This window comes from Charadrius vociferus, unplaced genomic scaffold, assembly GCF_000708025.1.
Source record: "Charadrius vociferus isolate BGI_N301 unplaced genomic scaffold, ASM70802v2 scaffold70, whole genome shotgun sequence".
In the NCBI taxonomy this organism is placed as follows: Eukaryota; Metazoa; Chordata; class Aves; order Charadriiformes; family Charadriidae; genus Charadrius; species Charadrius vociferus.
This window is the reverse complement of record NW_009646851.1, coordinates 2,305,612-2,324,353: the sequence shown is the minus strand read 5'-3', so window position 1 is coordinate 2,324,353 and position 18,742 is coordinate 2,305,612. Positions and strand designations below refer to the sequence as shown.

Genomic DNA, 18,742 nt, shown 5'->3' with positions numbered 1-18,742 from the left:
TATGGCAAGAGAGTCTGACTGACAAACTTAAAAGGCCTAGAAGACAGAAGCCACAGCTGCTTCTCCAAGCAGGAAAAAGGCAAACTGTAGGACATGCAGTTGGGGGAAGCAAAATCTGGGCAAGGAACTCAACATTAGCAGTGGTTCTGGCGCTGAAAAGATGGAGCTGTAACCATGGCAGCATTTTGTTAAAAAAATGGAAAAAAAAGCTGCCAGAAATTATCCTACTCATTAAAATCAGAAGGTTTTGAAAATGTACCGATTTCAGCAAAAGTTGCTGCAGAAGTGTGCCTTTCGAGCAAAACATCTTTTGTAGTCTGAAGCAGCAGCACAACACGTCAGGAGAAAGGCTGCTGGGGTTTAATGACTACTGAGCAGTATGCAATGATTTTTAAAACTATTTAGTAGTGCCATAATTATGTGGTACATCAGTAAGGGTAGTGCGCATTAAGGTGTCATTACTGACATGATATGGAATGAAACAAAATAATTTAAAAAAGAAAAACCTCATAACATAAATTTCAAGACTAAATTCAAAAATTCCAAATCCTAAGCACACAGACACAACTGAGCAGGGTGGCTGCAACTTCATACCAAACAGTACCTCAACAGCAGACAGATTTTATCTCCATTGTGTGATATACCCACAGTCTGAAGACACATATGGATAGGAAAAAGCATTGTAACGGCTATATAAAACTATTTAATCTTCATCACATGAGATAGATAGAAACCCAAATCTCAGCATGGAGTAGGTACTGTTATCTTTGCAAAATGTACCATCAGATGCTGTTCCGGGTACACACATTCAAGATGAACTTGACAGGGTAGACTCCACCTTTCTAAAAGATTGTTTATAAAATAACAGAGAATTTGGTCTCAATTTAAGGTTCAAATACAGATGATCTCATGACAGGGAGAACCAGAGCGTAAACTGAATGATGTTTCTGTTGTGGCTAATTACTTCTGTGGTAGACTGCCTAAACTTTTCTAATTGATGAGTTTCTTTGGTGTTCACAATTTTCCTTGAGTTCATTAAAGAGCTCCTGTTTTGAAATTCCCACCAGACACTATGAAAAGCTTGAGCTGCGCTTGACTTGCAAGTTTGTCCTTATTTATGAGCATCACATGCCATCAATGCACAGCAGGCCAGTGTCCAATTATCCTGGATCATCTGACTCGACACAGAAAGGGGTCCCTTGCTGGTTTGTGTCATAGCTTCCCAACACGTACCAGCCCACTCCATAGCTGTACAGGCCCGGTTGGACTGTCTTCACTCTTCTCTCTGAACTCATCTCAAAGGAAAAATGGTAACATACTCCTGCATGCAGTCCCAATTATGCAAAAATTATCCTCTTTTTATTATTTTCTATGGCCCTTATTGCCTCAGGAGATGTACCTCACAGAAATACAGCTCAATAATGTAACTAGTATCTGCTGTTTTGTCTGTATCTCTCCTTTCTCCTCTTTGAGAGAGTGCAGGAGGATTTTTAAAGCCGTATTTAATAGAGCACCATGTGATTTTATTAACAGAGGCAAGGTCTAGGGAGTGATAAAATGTCTGGTAGGTCTTAGGTTCTGGATAACCTCCCCCTCGCAGAGGTGCCACCCCAGCAGTGTTTGATGCGGTGAGCAGCTCCACTGTGCCTTGAACAAAGTTTTCAAGTGCATCACACTCCTGGTGCACAATGATGATCTCTTTGTGAAAGCATATGCTGATAAATGCTCCCCTCTGACAGAAAGCAGCATCCCGACCTTATGCAAGACTCAGTCTGTTTCTCTCACTCCTGGTTCGGCTGTGTGAACAAGCACATGGACTGCAGCATCTGCATTGCTTATAGGACAACCCAACTCTTCTACTGAACAGCTTACTTTGTTTTGGTTTGGTTTTTTAAATAACGCACACAAGAAAAATCTCTATTGTCCCAAGAAAAAAAAAATAACATAGAAATGAAGCGAACAAGAGAGTAAACCATGACTGACTTTTTTTTAAGCTTGTCTAACGATTTTCTGGAGAGAAAGATTGAAAAGAGCTTTTTTTCACTGAAAACCCTCTAACAAATCATAGTTACTCAAGCAAGAGCTGATGAAATCCCCTGACTTTTGGAGATATGGTCACACACCATGCAGTGAATTAACAAATGATGAAGTGCCTATCTACGGGAAAGTTTCCCAGATTCATAATATTCATACAGCTGGGAGAAGGTAGGAAAAGTTACTTACTTTCCCAAACTTCACCACACATTATTCAAGAAAGTGGTAGTAGAGGAGTTTTTATATCAGAATTAAAAATAAAACAGGGAAATATGAGACATATATAGCTTGCGAGAGTCTGGAACCTAGTGCTCCTGTTGCAAGCTTATTGAAAAACTTACAAGACGTATAAAAGACAAGACATAATTTCTCCATGTATGAGCCAAAGCATTCAATGTACTTCAGGCAGACGTTCTCCTTCAATGGCTTTACACAGAAGCTTTTAAAAAAAGAGAGCTCTGATCTATGGGTGACTAAACACGTAATTAAAGCAAGCAGAAACACAGTGAGATGCCACCACAAGATCAGGCGAGGAGTGGGGGTAGGTTGGGAGTCTACCCAACAGAGGGAGTGGAAATGCCAAGCTCCTAGTTCGGAGGACACAGCTCTGCTCACCACTTGTTTTGCCTCCTGGTCACTGGTGGTAAACACAGTAATGCACAGATGCACTGCTATCTAGGTAGTCTTAGGTCTTTGCATACACAAGCAGTTGCCACTGCAACGTGGCTCTGTGCAGGGCTATACATAAATGTCTCAGCCAGCTCAATACTTCTGTATGGGCTTTTCCAAACTTTAACCGTAAAATACATTTTTTACATGCATTTCCATGGATTACACATTTTGACATCTTACTTTCTTCTTACTGAAAAGAGTCCAGTTACTTACTCTCCATCTGTCATCACTAAGGCAAACATGCCAGTTTGTGGCTATTTTGGTTCTGAGACTGCTTCAATCTATGGAGAATGACACATCTGATCACATGGTGCCCTTGCCCATGGCAGGGGGGTTGGAAGTATATCTTTAAGGTCCCTTCCCCAACCTAAACCATTCCATGATTCTATGATTTTGTGATCTAAAACATTGTCTTGGCTTATGATAATATAGGTAACTTGTGGGACTTTTCACTATAGACTTAAAAGCATGTATAGACAAATAACCACTTAAAGTAGTTGAGTACCACTGAACTATTTATAGATATACGGTCGTCACCATGAAAGACACCTTGAGCTTTGCGGTTGCTGAAGCTGCAGAAGAGGAAATAATCTGTTTTCCACTAAATGGGCTTACTCTGGGTTAATATTTTAAAGTTCTTTTTGAAACCAACATTACTAGAAAAAATATTTTACTAATTACTCATCAAGCCCAATGTTGTGGCAACAGTGGATTTCACATCAAATTTTATGGCTTAAGGGATGCAACCGACACAAGGCCTTTGCTAGCATTGTGTTATGATACATATCCAAATATGCCACCCCTTGAGAAGCGAAGACAATACCATACCAGACACAAAAGGATACAAATTTCAGTTCACTTAGTTTTAATATTCATAATTAGAACTTCCCAGCCCTAATAATTTGTTTCAACTTCAACAATATTAAAATGAAAAAATATCATACATCTATGTATGTGTAACAGAGATGCTCTTCATAAAGGAAAGAATGAAATCAAAGCTAAAATTATTCAGGGATTGTGAGTCTGAGAAAACTGGTGTAATGGAGATGAAAGTAAAAGACTAACAAAAAGAATGACCTCAGACCACATTGTGTAAAGGAAAAAAGCCTGAACCTTCACATGCATACATCTTTAGAATCTTTTCAGTTTTGTTGTAATAATGTAAGTATTTACCAGTAAAAAGATAACTCTAGTATCAAAAGAAATTAATTGCAATGCATTTAAATGAAATTTGGAATTACAAAAGAAAAACTAGTTGCAACATTTTTTCCTTGATCTTTTAACCGGACATACAACAAGGTGTTTAAACTGCTTACCATTTGCCTTGTTCATTTATAAATTGTTGAACTGCATATCCAAACTGCTCTCTTGATGGACCAGAAAATATTTTTGCTTCTAGGAGCCCAACATTGTAGGCTTCACAGCAGTTATGAAGAATGCCTGTTAACAGAAAGATTATGATTATCACAGAAGCAATTAAGGAAGAATCTTGATCCCAGTGAAAAGGGCTCTTCATCCGTGCCAACTCCCCCAATAGAAGAAAACAAAATGTAGCCTTTGACATGTGCAAGAAAAAAACAGCCTTTTCCGTGCAGTACCCATCTGCCCATGCGTAACGCCTGTCTAGCACTCTTTATAGGTGTTATAATGTTGTGGGCAGAGACCAATGACGCATTCACTGTTTGCTTTAACAAAAGCTGCAGCATTACTAATGCGAATGTTTTTGCTGAAGGGAGGCAAGAAATATGATTCAGAGGTCTGTTAGTCTCCTTTACCTTGAGACATAAAGTTATGCTTATGGCACAGAAAACACATCAACAGCCTGCTGAGATACATTAATATGAAAATGCACTGACTGTAACTGCTAATACTATTTGTATTCTAATGTCTATCTGCAACTTAATGTTTGAAGCACTGGGACAAAAATCAGATTATCTACTGCATCAGAAAAATCTACATTTTTGAGTCATTTCATTATCATGCCAGAAGCCTTTGTTTTCAGTCCAAACAGTCTGAACAGTTGTCCAAACAGGAAAACTTAGAAAAACAAACATGCAAGATAGAACTGCATTAATAAATCATGACACTTAACACTGAAACTCCACTTTGCTGTGGTCATGGTATTAATTGCTTTTCCCTGGGCACTTGCGTGCCTAGAAATAGGAGTATATCACTCCATGCCATTTTTTGGGGAACTGGCAGTATGGGCTGGGGACAAGGTTCTAAGTTTCACGAGTTTGTAAGGCGTAGGGGCACACTCCTCATTCACAAAGGATCTGATTGCTTTCTGATCAAGCGCTGCAGGTGGACATCTAGAAGAATGTCCCCTGGAGAAGCCGCAGTGAAAGGGCCTGGGTCCCGTAAGAGCCGGCAGTAGGCAACTTCTCCCCCAGGTAGAAAGACTGACACAACTGTGGGATCCCAGGAACAAGCTACAGCTTAGCTGAGGAACACCGTAGGGCTCCTGACAACCCACCAAAAATGGCAGCAGCAGAAAAAATCATGAGCTGTGGCTGCACTGTGCAGTTACTACCTGAGGTCCCCAGGTGAGGCAGGTTCATGAAGTTGCTTATGGGTTAAACAACATCCCTTACGTTTCCCCTCCCTTCCTGTGTGCCCAGACATAATGAGTTTTAGCTGCTCTACACACAAAACATGCCTCACCATAGGTATTTAGTATGAGTCATTGTGAAGTAAAGCGGTAGTCTTTATGATAATCCCTTATAACAGCGAAGATTTAAGGAGAAAGGAGACGTGCTGATCTTTGGCATCTTAAAAATATAAGCTTAAATTCTAAGTGTTTCTCTAGTTTTGATAGGCAGAGAGATCATTGTTGGTATCACTCTCTTCCAGGTCCCAAAACCAGCTTTGGAAGAGAGGTTAAAAGGGATTAAATCAGCATAAAACAGCCCATCACAGTAGCTCAGCTGTAATAGTGATAACAATAACAACGTCATAGTGAGACCATTAAAATCACAAACACCAGTTTGCACGCAAAGTTCCCGACATATAAAAAATTTCAATGAATTTTGTACCTTTGTCCGTAGAATAGAAAACACAAACATTACTAACAGAAGACGAAATGCAACTCACACAGTTACTACTTTTTTACCACGAACTCAAAACAGGAAATCGTATATTAGTTATTTCAAACAACCACTATCTACAGCTGGCCTCTGAAAAGCAAGCAATCACCCTTTGCTAAAAGTATAGTTCCTTGGGAAACATCCTTAGAGATAAATATATTTTCTGAGTCATGTTATCTAAGACTGGAGCAGACAATGTGTACAGACATATCACTCTGTGTTTTCCAGTATTTTTGACACTAAACACAACCACATATATTCACATCTCAAGTGCAGGTTTTAGGGAGAGGGAAAAGAGGAGTTGAGATAGATATTGACTATTGCCGATAATAATTCTGTGATCTAATATACTTGCATTTTATCAAAATATTTTGCTTATGTCACATCCTAGGTTTATTTTTGGGTCTGTTTTTTTCAAATTATATTATCCTCAGTCAGAAATCAAGCACAATTTAGCAGCGCCCAATTCTCAGAGGCCACAGGAGACTATACTGCAATGCCATCCTGCATGTAAATACAGAAGAAGAATAACTCTCCCGAGTTATATGGTGCACATGGAAATAAACTCCAGCTTTTGAATGAAGAGCCAAAAGTATCCTAGAATGATAAACATTTCCAGTGTGACTCCAATGACATGTAGAGAAAAACTCTTGACTGTCTGGACTTCTTTGGGAAGATATTTTTTACTTTGAGGGTGGTAAGGCACCGGAACAGGTTGCCCAGAGAGGTTGTAGAGGCCCCATCCCTGGAGGTGTTCAAGGCCAGGCTGGACGTGGCCTTGGGCAACCTGGTCTAGTGGGAGGTGTCCCTGCCCATGGCAGGGAGGTTGGAACTCGATGATCTTCAAGGTCCTTTCCATCCTAAACCATCCTATGATTCTATGATTCTAAGTGCACCGGCCAACTGTGGTGCAACTGTATGGAGGATCTTTCAAATTGTGTCTAAGGTGAGGGTTTTATCAAATGTTACAGTTAGGACAAAAATTTCCAGAAATGAATAAAACTACAGAGACCAGATGACACAACCAACAGCCTGAAGGGAAGTCCCAGTGCTGGTTCAGATTCCCCAGACGCTGCCTGTCTCAGCCGAGGGATGCTTCAGCTCCTTGCGGCTTCTGCGGGCCTCATCACAGCTTAGGGGAGCAATGCTCTTTTTTTTGTCACCAGCCTCCCATCCCATCTCCTCACTGAACTGTTTCACCCATCCTTCCCATTTACCACTGGGGCTTGATTTTATTCTTGTTAATCATTTGCACTACTGCAGCATCAGAGCACTGCTCTTTGAGGGCAAGAATTTCCACCTGGAATAACGGGGAAAGTGTCTGCCAGACCACACGTCTCTTCTCAAAACTGTCTCTATCATCCTCACTTTCTGGCTGGGCAGCTAGTCAAGGACAGCGAAAAGAAAAGAGCATAACATCAACCTGAAAGCCCCACCTCTAAAGACACACTGTCATCTGCAATATTCTTACGGTCCGGCTTTGCCTGGCACTCACGACTGCTTTGCAAAATCAAAGTACAAAGGCTGGCAACTACGCTTCCACTCACCACAAACATTATCAAGTGAACCATAGTTTCAGCATATTTCAATCACAGTCATTTTAAATTCCACATTTTTATAATCACTAGAAGGTTTTCAATTTTTAGATCTACTCCACACAAATCTTACTTGGTTTGGGCCTAGCAAGTATATACTTGCTATACACTAGGCATTTTCCTACCATTTTCCTCCATCTTATATAGTACTTACACTATAAGGACATCTTTTATCCATTTTGTACATCTATCTAAATACAGTATTCAGAACAAGAAATTCAAGCATTTGTAGCCAAAAAAAGAGAAAATGCTAAGTTTGCTTCAAACCTATTTTAAGCCTGTGCCAGAATAAGAGGGTCTCTTATGCATTAAAAGGGTGCCAATCATTGAAGCATCTAGGTTCAAAGTACTGTATATTCTAGGCTGGAAAGATTTGGTATCTGTTGCTGCCTTCAGGCAATGAACTTTGATAATTTAAGAATCTTGAAATAAAGAAAACTAATTCACTATCTGGATTTTAATAGCTTTTGGTGTCAGACTTCTACTTTGTGACCTAACGATCACGATGAGAGATTAGTCGGGCAAGTAAAAATCCACTTCCTAACTTCTGTCTGTAAATGGCACTTTATTTGCAGTCAAATAAACAGACTGCATGGAACAAAGGAAGCCAGATACCAGCCTCAAGCTTCTGAAGGCCCCTCTGAAGACTTCAAAAGCAGCAGTTCCCCTCTGCCAACTGGGCAGGGGGCATGGGCGCTTTGGCTTAAAGAGGATAGCTTCATCGAGTGGAGTTTCAGACAAGAAAAGTTAGGAAAAAAATCCTTAATGGGATGAAAGGAGCTGTAAGATTTCCAATAAACTCCAGTATCTCTTTGCTTGGTGTTTTTTTTCCCAGGAATTCCTGTATTTCAGCAACTGCATTATTGCAGTGTATACCACAGGAGCTGCGGGGTAGGAGTATAGCTGCTTTTATACTTCTGCACCACCATTTTCTTGCTCCTAACAGAATGAAAAATAATACATGTTCTGACTGTGCACCCTTTAAGCCTTAACATGTGGGAACTCTTCCGTAACTATAAATGAAATGCCTAATGATGGCTATAATGCCTTCTGTTTGCTGCCGTTGAAGTACAAGCTCAAGCAAGTTTATTGAAGGAATAGCTCATATTTCATTATGAACAGCCAGGTTCATAGTTGTTTTGATTTTGTAAGCAAAGCTCATAGCTTAAAGTGAGCAAGCAGAAATTGTCTGTTGGGTAATCAGTCATTTAATGTCATGATTATAACAGTTGTCTGATTGTAACCTCTTATTCAGATTAATCAGTATAACAAAAAAATTTGTTTAATTGGATGAGGAAAAAATGAAATCAGATTTTGTGTGTTTGATTACTTGGTTTGTGAAATAAGTTTATAAAAGTTTAATAAAATATACTAAAAATATTATTAGTCTGCATTTTATGTCTTGAGTGTCATAAACAACGTGTTATTTTGTTTTCAGTCTAAATAGCACAATTGAATTTTCAATCACTTTATACTACATTGCAAAGGTGATGCTCCAAATTTAACATGGCAATATACAACAGAATCCCATAATCATACAGACTCAGTTATGCCAAGTCTCATCTCTCATTAAAACATCCAGTCAAACACAGGCATTCACTGGTGCTCTTATTTATAGCTTGCATCAAACAGGTCTAGCAATCACAGTATAAACAAAAAATATGGCACAATGAATTTGACCACTGAGTCTACACGGATCCACCTTACACTAAGCATTAGTGTTAAATTTGTCTAGTGTTAGCCTTGCCAGTAGGAAAGTTTACAGTGAGGGTAAATGTAATGTAATGTAATTTACTTTACATTACTTCTTCACCTTGTTTCCTTAACAGTATGGTGTTTGCTTCTTCGAACAACTACTAGCGAGGAAACAGAAAAGGTTTGTTACATAATCCAGCTAAGTGACCAATTCTCGTTGTGAGTGAGCATTCACGCCAGTAACGATGCTAGGAGAGGGAGCAGAAAGAGCCCCTGTGGGCAGCTGCCCCCTGCTTGGTAGCACGGCCACAGCTACAGCCGCTGCCCCTTGTGCCACCTCCCGCAGGGCAGCGGACCCCAACGAACCCGAAGTCATCAGCACGCCAGCAGATTTGGGGGTGGAAAGGGTAAGCATGTAGTCACTAAAGAAGAGCAAGGCCATGACCTGGCATTATGGTAAAACCAAGGCAGTATTACACACATTCTTCCATGGGGCTTTTAGCCCATTAATTGTTTTGGAAAAAATATCAAGAAAATCCCACTAGATTGTCTGCTTCCTGAAGCAGTTTCATAGATTGGCAGCCAGTAAGATGCATACAGCCCAATTGCTCAGTCTAGCATTTTTTAAAGCATCTATTCTTTCCAGAAGAGGGCTTTAACTTTGCCCTTTATGTTAATCTGCTCCAAGAGAGCCACTGCAAATTCCACAAAGAAAATTTTCCCCTTGGTCTCAAAGATGTCTTCCTCCAAAGAACACACATCGGCAGGGCCCTGAAGCCTGTCAGACCCTGCTGAGGGCAGAGAAAAGAAAGGGGTGAGAGAACTCGTAACTCTTGCTTTCCACAGGCTTCATCTCACAGCAGATTGAGCATTCTGGTTCAAGCTTTCTCCATGAATGAAGTATTTCTAAGGGCTCTCTTTGGGGTGGATTTTCTGGTGTTTTGTACTGTGCAAGGTCACACCGGCTCTCCTTCATTGTTGGGGAACTTGTAAAAGCACTTTTTTCTCACTCCAATACCCAACTGGTTATTTTTTTCATCCCTCTGCAAAAATTTGCTGAAATTGGCTCACAGTTTCCAAAGTCAGTAACGGAGCACAGGCATCTACAGATATCCTTCGCGCTATAATCACTTGCTGTCCTTGAAATATTAGGCAGAAAGTGTAATGAAGACAGGAAGGGAAAGTAATACAGTTATGAAAGAGGACAGTCAAGTAGCATTTGCTTCACATTAAATATATTTAGTGTTACTTTACTGCTTTTTATTAAAAGCAACAACATTTTGGTGTAAAAGTACAGTTACTCCCTTATTATTCAGAACCTATGTTATCAGAGCAACAATTCATCTGGAATTAGTCAACTATTCTTACAGAATGAACAACCCATAATTTGAACACCTTTCATAATACATTGTGTTTTGAACTTTTTATTGACAAGACTGTGAATAAATAAAGAACAAAACAAGCAGCATGCAGTTACTTTATTCTATTGAACTGCAGTACAGATATTCTTCATTGTGGCTTTCAGAAGCCACCAAGCAATTCTCACTGCAATGAGCTTGTTCATTGCAAACAAGCAAAATCCAGCCAAAGAAGGAACAAAAATCCAGCCAAAGAAGGAACCACTTTTTTTGTTTTTTTTGACAATATATTCATCTTCAGCCTGATCCACTTCACTGTATTGGCACGTGCATTGTATGCATGCACAGGTAATGGCATCAAATCAAGTTCTTTTCATGTAAAACAAGTATTTCTATACTGATTGCACAGTTTGGGGCTTTTCTGTAAATAAGCATAAATATAAAACACCTTTTTGAAATATCTTTAGTATACTCAGTCAGGGATATGTGGAATCCAACCCACTTAAAGCAAGAAAAATACAGGACTACTTATAATTTAATCTGGAAAGGTGTATTAACTTTTACCCAATATGGTCGATATAAGTAAAAAAATATTTTCTTCTTAGTTTTTTCCTGTATATTTGCTTCTCTATTTTTTCTAATTTTTTCTTAATAGCTAAAATATCAGTATATACTTACAATGGCAAGTAGGTATCTTTATCTCATGTACTGAAGCGACAGCTTTATAAAATAAAAACAGATTAACTGTGATTAAGTCGAACAGATTTCTTATTGACAACAACCTGCTAGGCAATGTTAACCTCTGACAGGAATCAAAATGAGCAAAGAATGAGATTAACAAAACACTGGATTTTTTGTACTAAAAGTTGAAGTATTTTATAATCCTCACTTCAATTACTTTGTTGGTATTTCATTATGTTTACAGAAGTCTTTAAAGGCAAGTCTTCATTTTACTGCTTCCTCTATTTGGTTTATTCTTTTATCTTAAGACTGATGTTCTCTTCACATCAGCTACAATATCTCAAGCTATTTAATAATTAACTGAGATTATAACTTTTAGTGTAGAAATAAATTATAGGCCACAGAGAAAAATAAAAACAAACAAACCACAAAAAACCCACCCAGAAGAAAGGAAAAACAATGCCTCATTTAGCAACAAATCCTCCTGCCCGCCCCTCTTCCTCCCCTCCTCTCCCTCCCTCCGACAAGTTTTCTTGGCTTAGTTGGCCGACTGCTTCTTCCTGGAAGTAGGTCAGCTTCCAGCCTGAAAGCCGTGGAGTGTGTGAAAGCCTGAGTCACTGCCTTTCAATTACAACTGTTCATGATCCAAGAAGCTGCACTGAAGAGTTACCAGTAACCTGCTATAAAAGCAACCCAAACATGATAGGACACACAAATTGTGAACGAAAGGTTGGAGATACTGGGATAACACGACGAGGTGCTGTCGGTTCTACTGTTCTGGCACCACTGCAGAGCAAGAGGTCTCATTAAATTTACCCACAACTGCATTAGTTACTCCGAAAGACTTGTCTTTCTCTTGCTAACTCCCTGTTTGTGGCCTACGCATCGCCCTCCTCGGCTCCCAGAGCAGACAAATAAGCTGCTCTTTATCTGGAGTTAAGAAATCTCAACAGGCTACTGTACACACAAGGACTGATTCCAAAGTACTGCTTAAGAGCAGTTCCTGCAGGACTGACAACTTCCTATGTGTTTTAGATAAAGACATTAAGAATTCAAGCCTACTCAAATTAATTATCCTGGCACGTTGCCATCATTAAGTGGGAAAAGCTTTCGCTTACAGAAAACTCACATAAATTGCATCTTTTTAAACTGACACGCAGTTTTTCTTTTCTTTTACCTGGGTACAACAAACAGGATTATTTCAACTTTCTCCTTAGACTACCACAATTTGTTCTCAATGATACCACAAAGAGCTTAAAGTACATGAGGCTAACAAGCTGTACACAGTTACATGTTTTATATGCAGTTAGGTTGCTGGCTTCATAAGTAATAAAAACCTTCATGTGCTTCCCTGTGATAAAACCTACTTTCAATCCAGTGGCATTTTGCTCCAGCAAATTCTCTTCCCTTGGGTCTGCATTATCAGTTGTTGACCCTTTTCTAAAACCAGCAATATTTCCAAATATAGTCAGAGAAGCATGAACCACGTTAGGACTGTAAAAGAGGAAATGCATGTCATCACACAGAAACCGATGTGACTGCTATCTCTATACCCTATTTGCTGCATTTGTTTTTCTCCGCAGCTATGAAAACATGTTTGTACACAGATGAAAATGCATGTTTGCACACAGGTATAAAGAAGATGGGAAAGCAACCAAAGGCGTCTGTATTTCCCTACCGATATCACACATTGGCTATATGAAAATTTCAGTGTATTGTAACATATTAGTGTAGTATATCATATTATATCGCTGTTAAATGTGACCTGGAAAGGCTAAATTAGAAAAAGGCTGAAGGACTCGTCTTTGCCATCAGTCCCTCTGCCGCTCCAGTGTCACAGCCAGCAGCCTGAGGACTGCAGTGGTGAGAATGGCCCTGCCATCGTGCCATTTAGGACACCGTGTTTAGGACCCTCTTCCTCCCACACAGCTTCTCAAGAGCTAGCTGGGAGCACAGCTCTCTGCCCTCTACACGGAGAGCCTCACAAACAAGAAGAGCCTCAGCTGTAATAAGTTTGCGACATCAGCTTCCTGCAACAAGAAAACCTCCACAGCACCACAGGATATATAATACAATAGTTGGAAGAGCTATAATTATCAGAACTTTTGTTTTCCTATAGCAGACTTACCGACTATTTCTCTCCCCTGATTGTAATGGGAGCTTATGGCTTGGCAGCTTGAATGGTACGTAGGTGGTCCCAATCACTCACCTGAAATTCCTCCTTAACGCACATTGACATGATCAGTTCTGGCACCAGGTAGGGCCTAGGCAGAATTTGGGCTCACTAAGATCAGGAAAACAATGCAGGGAGCCCAGACTTCAGTAGCTGCCTAACCCAGAACAAACTTGAAATCATCTATCACCTAGATTTCATAGCACAAAGTTGCATAAACATTTAGAATATGATAGAGGTGTAGAAGCACCCCTGTCTCAGAGCAATGTATCCTACCCGACAGTAGACCCACTCTGATATTATGGCCAGAGGCGATGAATGCTTCCTGATTAAATAATTTCTGCTCTAAATAATTAAATGATTTAACTAAATAGCTAAATAACTTCTTTTCATGCACTGCCTATTTACCAAATGTGAATTGCACGAGCAGTCCAAAAGGGCCCACTCTGAACTCCTCCTGCAGCTAAGTGCCCTAGACGTTATGCCACAGGCAAGATGTTTCTTCACTTGTCTGGCTGGAAACTTGAATATGCATCCTGGGATGATCTGAGACCTGGTTTCAATGGCAGAGGTAGAGTGCTTCTCTGAATATTTTATTGCCCGATGGCAAAGACGCTTCTGGAAAAGTTCGAGAGGCAAGTCTACATCACCATGAGACTCAAGGGAGAACTAAGCCCACATTTCCCAGGTGACTATTACCATCACTTCCCAAGCAGGAACTTCTTGAAAAAAAGCTGAACTAGACATCTATCTCCTGAAATTCATCCCCACCCCTGACATCTGGGGAAGGAGGCACCTAACGCAGGTTCCTGAGAAGGATGGAGTTCCAACACTCCCCTTAACCTACTCCTTAACTGCAGGAGCCTTCCTGCTCTGCAAACAAATATTTTTCATGCACTTTAAAAGCACCTAAATGTCTCTGCTGAGTCCAAGGCACGCTGGGGCAGGGGAACCCAGTTTCAGGTGAAATGGGGCTGCACCATGCACTCTCCCAGCCCTCGGCCCGCACACCAGACTCTGGCGTATCCGGATGCCTGTGGTCAGGTGGGTCACAGGCCATCCTAGTCAAGAGTTTGGAAAGAATTATCTTTTCTTTTGTAAAATACAGCCATTGTACATTTTTGGGGTCAGAGAGGAGGGCCCATGCACATTTAAGAAGAGTTTTCTGGAGATAATACTTGCTTTCACAAAAGCAGAACAGTTGCTTTTTGTCTTCAGAGAAGCGAGGTCCATTGTAGTTTTCAACCGCTCAGAAAGACAACTCCAGAGACTCTTAACGCATTTTTTGCTGTTCGATATGATGAAACAGGTTTTGGGCAGTTTGGAAAAGAAAACAAAAACAAAAAAGGAGAGAGTACAGACAGTGAAATGAAAGCATATTTGGCTAGAGTCGAATGAATAACTATTATTAGCAGAGCTACCAAAGGACAGCTATTGAAACAGTACTGCTGGGCTTTTTCTCTGTTTATTGTTTTGCCCATCTTACTAAGAGGGTTACTTCACTTTCAGTCATTTCTGCTGTTCTAAATTTGACCTATATGTATTTCAGGCATATTTAAATGGGGACTCTATTTGGTGGGTATAGTTAGACGCAGTGTCAGGCCACTTAAATTTTTTCCACTTAGGAAAAATTCGGTAAATTCTCATTTGAGAAACTTTGGCTAAATCTGTGTTTAATATCAATAAATCACATCAGTTCTATATGCATCTGAAGTACTGCACATAAAGACAAGTGAATTTTATACTACACAGTAGCAATACTGGATTAAATCGCTCTCATGTTCATTATTAGAGCACTATTCTTACTTAGAATACACAGTTAAGGAAGTAGAAACGTTGAAAAACTGTTTTATAAAATCTTGTGTGTTTCTTCAGTCAGCAATTATCTTTCTCCTCAAATAGAACATGCAAATAAGCATGCAGGCACAGAAACATTTGAGTCACACACTCTCCATTGCGATGGACAAGATAGCCTGTTTGCCTCTCCTTCAGACAGGTGTCTACCAGGTGGATTCTTCTGTTTTACTTTCCTTATTGTAGCATGTTTCTACTAAGAAACCAGGCCACTAACGCTTGACACAGGTTGCCCTGATTTGGACACCTACATAGAAAATTAGCTCACTAACAGAATAGAACCAGCCAAAAGTAAATTTAGGCTTAGAGTTCAGTAATTTACCGATTGGTTGTTTTAGCAAATCATGCAATTAAGTAGAATTTCTTACCCAGTGTCCTTTTGCAGTTGAAGGGAAGCATGAACACAACAGCCACAAGAACTGAGAAGTTATGAGAAGTGATTGCTACCATAGGTGAAACAGGTAGACACCCCGTTAACTAATCCAGCAGGTTTACCTACAGGCAGCTGCCTCACTCCAGGCAGCATAGAGCACAGCACAAGCACATCCCCAAAAAAGTCCTGGCTTCACAACTTCTCAGAACAGCGCCCAGCGCTGCACGAAGCCCATGTGAACTGGGCACGAGTCGACTATTCCTCATTCAGCTAAGAGCTCTGATCTTGCAGTTGGTTGAGGTAGTTCTTTACTGGGTAATCCAGGGGGTTAGGCAGCTTTGGCATCTGCGGTCTTATCACTCACTACATACAGCTTTGTGCCACAGCCTTAACACAGCATCAGCTGCTGCCAGCTTTCTTGTGTGTCACTTATATTTGAGAGAGATAGGTAGGCAGGCAGAGAGATAGATTGGTAGACAGATAAAAGGTAAAAGCATAATTCAACCTTTCCCCACCCCCACCACCCCCATCCTCAAACGCCATTATTTCCTTAGACATTGCTACTGTGCAATGGGCTCCTATCCAGAAGTGTGTTTTTAACAGTAGTTTTCCTCAAGATTTCTTTATTGTCTGTTCTTTAGAAATAGCCAATCATATTAGCCAAGGAGATTTGTGTAATTAAAAAAATAGCCTTTATGAAACAAAAGAAGAATGATGAACTTAGAAGTGGGATTAAAATGGCAAAATAAATCAGGAATAAGGCAAGAGAGTTCCACCAGGGCTGTGCATAACTTCCAAGCCCTTCACCCTGTCTACCAGTAATTTGAAAGGGACAAAAGAATCCGTGACATTCATCATGTGTGACATTCAACCATGCAGATGCCATTCGGTTATACACAAAATGTCTTTGCTCATATGGCATTCGAAGAGTCTGTGTTTATCTTACTTCTTTGCCGGCACAGTTACTCTTTAAGTCCTGGAAAATATGCACTTATAAGATTTTTAAAGAATATGCATCTCTAGGAGAAAATAAAACTAACTTAGTCCTCTAAAGATCCTGAAATGCTATCAGGGACTAATTCAAAGTGACAATTACTAGCACCCAGAATACTGAGTTTATTTCGTAATTCAGAACTCCCATCCTGATTTGGAAGTGATGGAAATTCTCACACAGCTTATGTTGACTCCATTAGATACCCTTAGTGTTACCCACCTCCAGAAAATGAGTGCAGCATGAGCAGGAAGAAAGTTATCTCATATTACTTTACAGGGATACACACTCACACTCCGCTAATATAGACAGAAGGTACCCTTTATCCTGTGTAATTCACATTCATTTATTTTTATTATCCTTTTATCATTGCCATAACTGTTTAGCACAGATGTGCACCAGTCTTTCACCTAAAGGTTTATAAATAAAGATCCTTCTCAGTTATCTTTCTGAACAGAAAGGAAAACCAAGGCTGAGAGAGTTCTCTGATGTCCTTGACTAGTTTGAATGGGAACAGCTCAGCCAATTTATTTACACAAAAAATAAGCTTATCATCTTGCTTTCTCTCGCTGTACTGGGTCTGAAATCCTAACACAGTGCGGTATCACAGGGCCAGAGATCACTCTGTGAAAAAGAAGTCTTAAACATTGAAACTGGTAATGGAAATGTCCTAAGCCAAACAGATAACGTGTGTTGGTATGCAAGTGCATGGCTACGCAGATGAGAATCCAGCCTGTGTCCCGTCTGCATTTCGGCATGGTCACCATGGAAATGGGAACCGGCTTGCACAGAGTCTAACAAAGGAAACCTTTAAATGAAAATAACAACACTGGATAGAGACTGCCCAAGATCTCTGCAGGGGAAATGGACTTGCTTTACTCGTCTGAAAATGTATAAACTCCCTTTTACCTGCACTAACCCTGAAGGAAATTATTTTATTCACATTTAGCTGTATGGACACTAAGCCACTGCAGTGGCAGTTCTAGCTATTAACCCTCATGAAAATACATTACATGAAGTACACGAAAAAAACCAGTTTCATTCATTCAAAATTAACAATAGTAAAGAAAGACCACAATGACTAACATTTTTGTAGTGGCTAAGAAACACAATAAAACCAAGGAGCATCAGTCCTTTTACTACTTTGACTTCTTAAATTAAAATTCTGTGTCACTGAACCAAAAAAGCAAAGAACAATTCAAAAATTGTTCCAGAGCCAGACAGCACATAGTTAAAACTTGTTGGTAAGGTCTCATGTTTACTTTGCCCAAATTATGCACAAATAAATATTAACTGTTAATATGTTTAGGAGTGTGATGGTAATACCCTGTATACTTTCTAAAATAAACATCATTTGTACAAAATACAAGTCCTGTGATAGAGCATGAATGAAGCCTTACTTCAATGCTCAATGCTGTGAAAGGCAAAACTCCAAAAATAATATAGTAACACTCCTACTACCTGACGAAGTCTCTTAGTAGGAAAAAGAAGAGATAGTTTTAGTTTAAGAAGAGTTCACATTTGGGTCCTGCTTTCAAACAATCTCCAGATTTTAGAATGATTTTTAACATTGACATTACTCACAAATATGATAATAAAACAGCATGGTAACAAAAGATGATCACAAAGAAAAAGAAAGGCAAAAATTAAGATGGGTTATACAGCTTTAAATTGATTTGTGTGCACATGTGTTATGATCATACACTGCATTTTCACCTGGACTTCTGGCTCCACTTATTGCACCAAATGCGCAATTTTCATTTGCTGTTCAGTTACCAGTTTAATCTCTGCTGCTCAATACATGGCCTTGTACTTTCTATGCATAAGATCTTAACCTACTGAATTAGCAGCTCAACTTCCTTTTGGATTCATCTTTGCAAATTTTGACCATAAGCATGTAAGTATTTGCAAGTGACTGAGCATTTATTTTTCAACACTCAAGTGAAATGAGAGATCATCCTTAGCTTCATTTAAAAAAAAAAAAAAATAAAAAAAGATTAAGGTCAAAAGTACTTACCACTTTTGGGTATTTAGTGATACAGCTAAAACCTTATTTTTTCTGAATATTTAGCACATTCAAAATACAATTTCCATTGACTTCATTCACAGCTGTGAATACACAGCAGCTTTGCATGTCAAGATGCACTTTCACAACCAGCTCAAGCCAGTGGAAGCGCTGGCTCCCAGTGAAAGGGACTTTTCCAGCTTCCCTCCCTCCTCTGGCCACGAG

At 39.7% G+C, this 18,742-nt stretch overlaps 1 protein-coding gene across 1 annotated transcript in view; it reads right to left on the bottom strand.

Moving 5' to 3' along the window:
• ITGA2 (integrin, alpha 2 (CD49B, alpha 2 subunit of VLA-2 receptor)) overlaps positions 1-4,222 on the bottom strand; it is a 47,588-nt gene extending 43,366 nt beyond the window's left edge. The window contains exon 1 of the mRNA XM_009894218.1: positions 4,023-4,222. Within this exon, the coding sequence (XP_009892520.1) occupies positions 4,023-4,222 (200 nt within the window). The remainder of the gene's footprint in view (positions 1-4,022) is intronic.
• Positions 4,223-18,742: the final 14,520 nt, after the last annotated feature.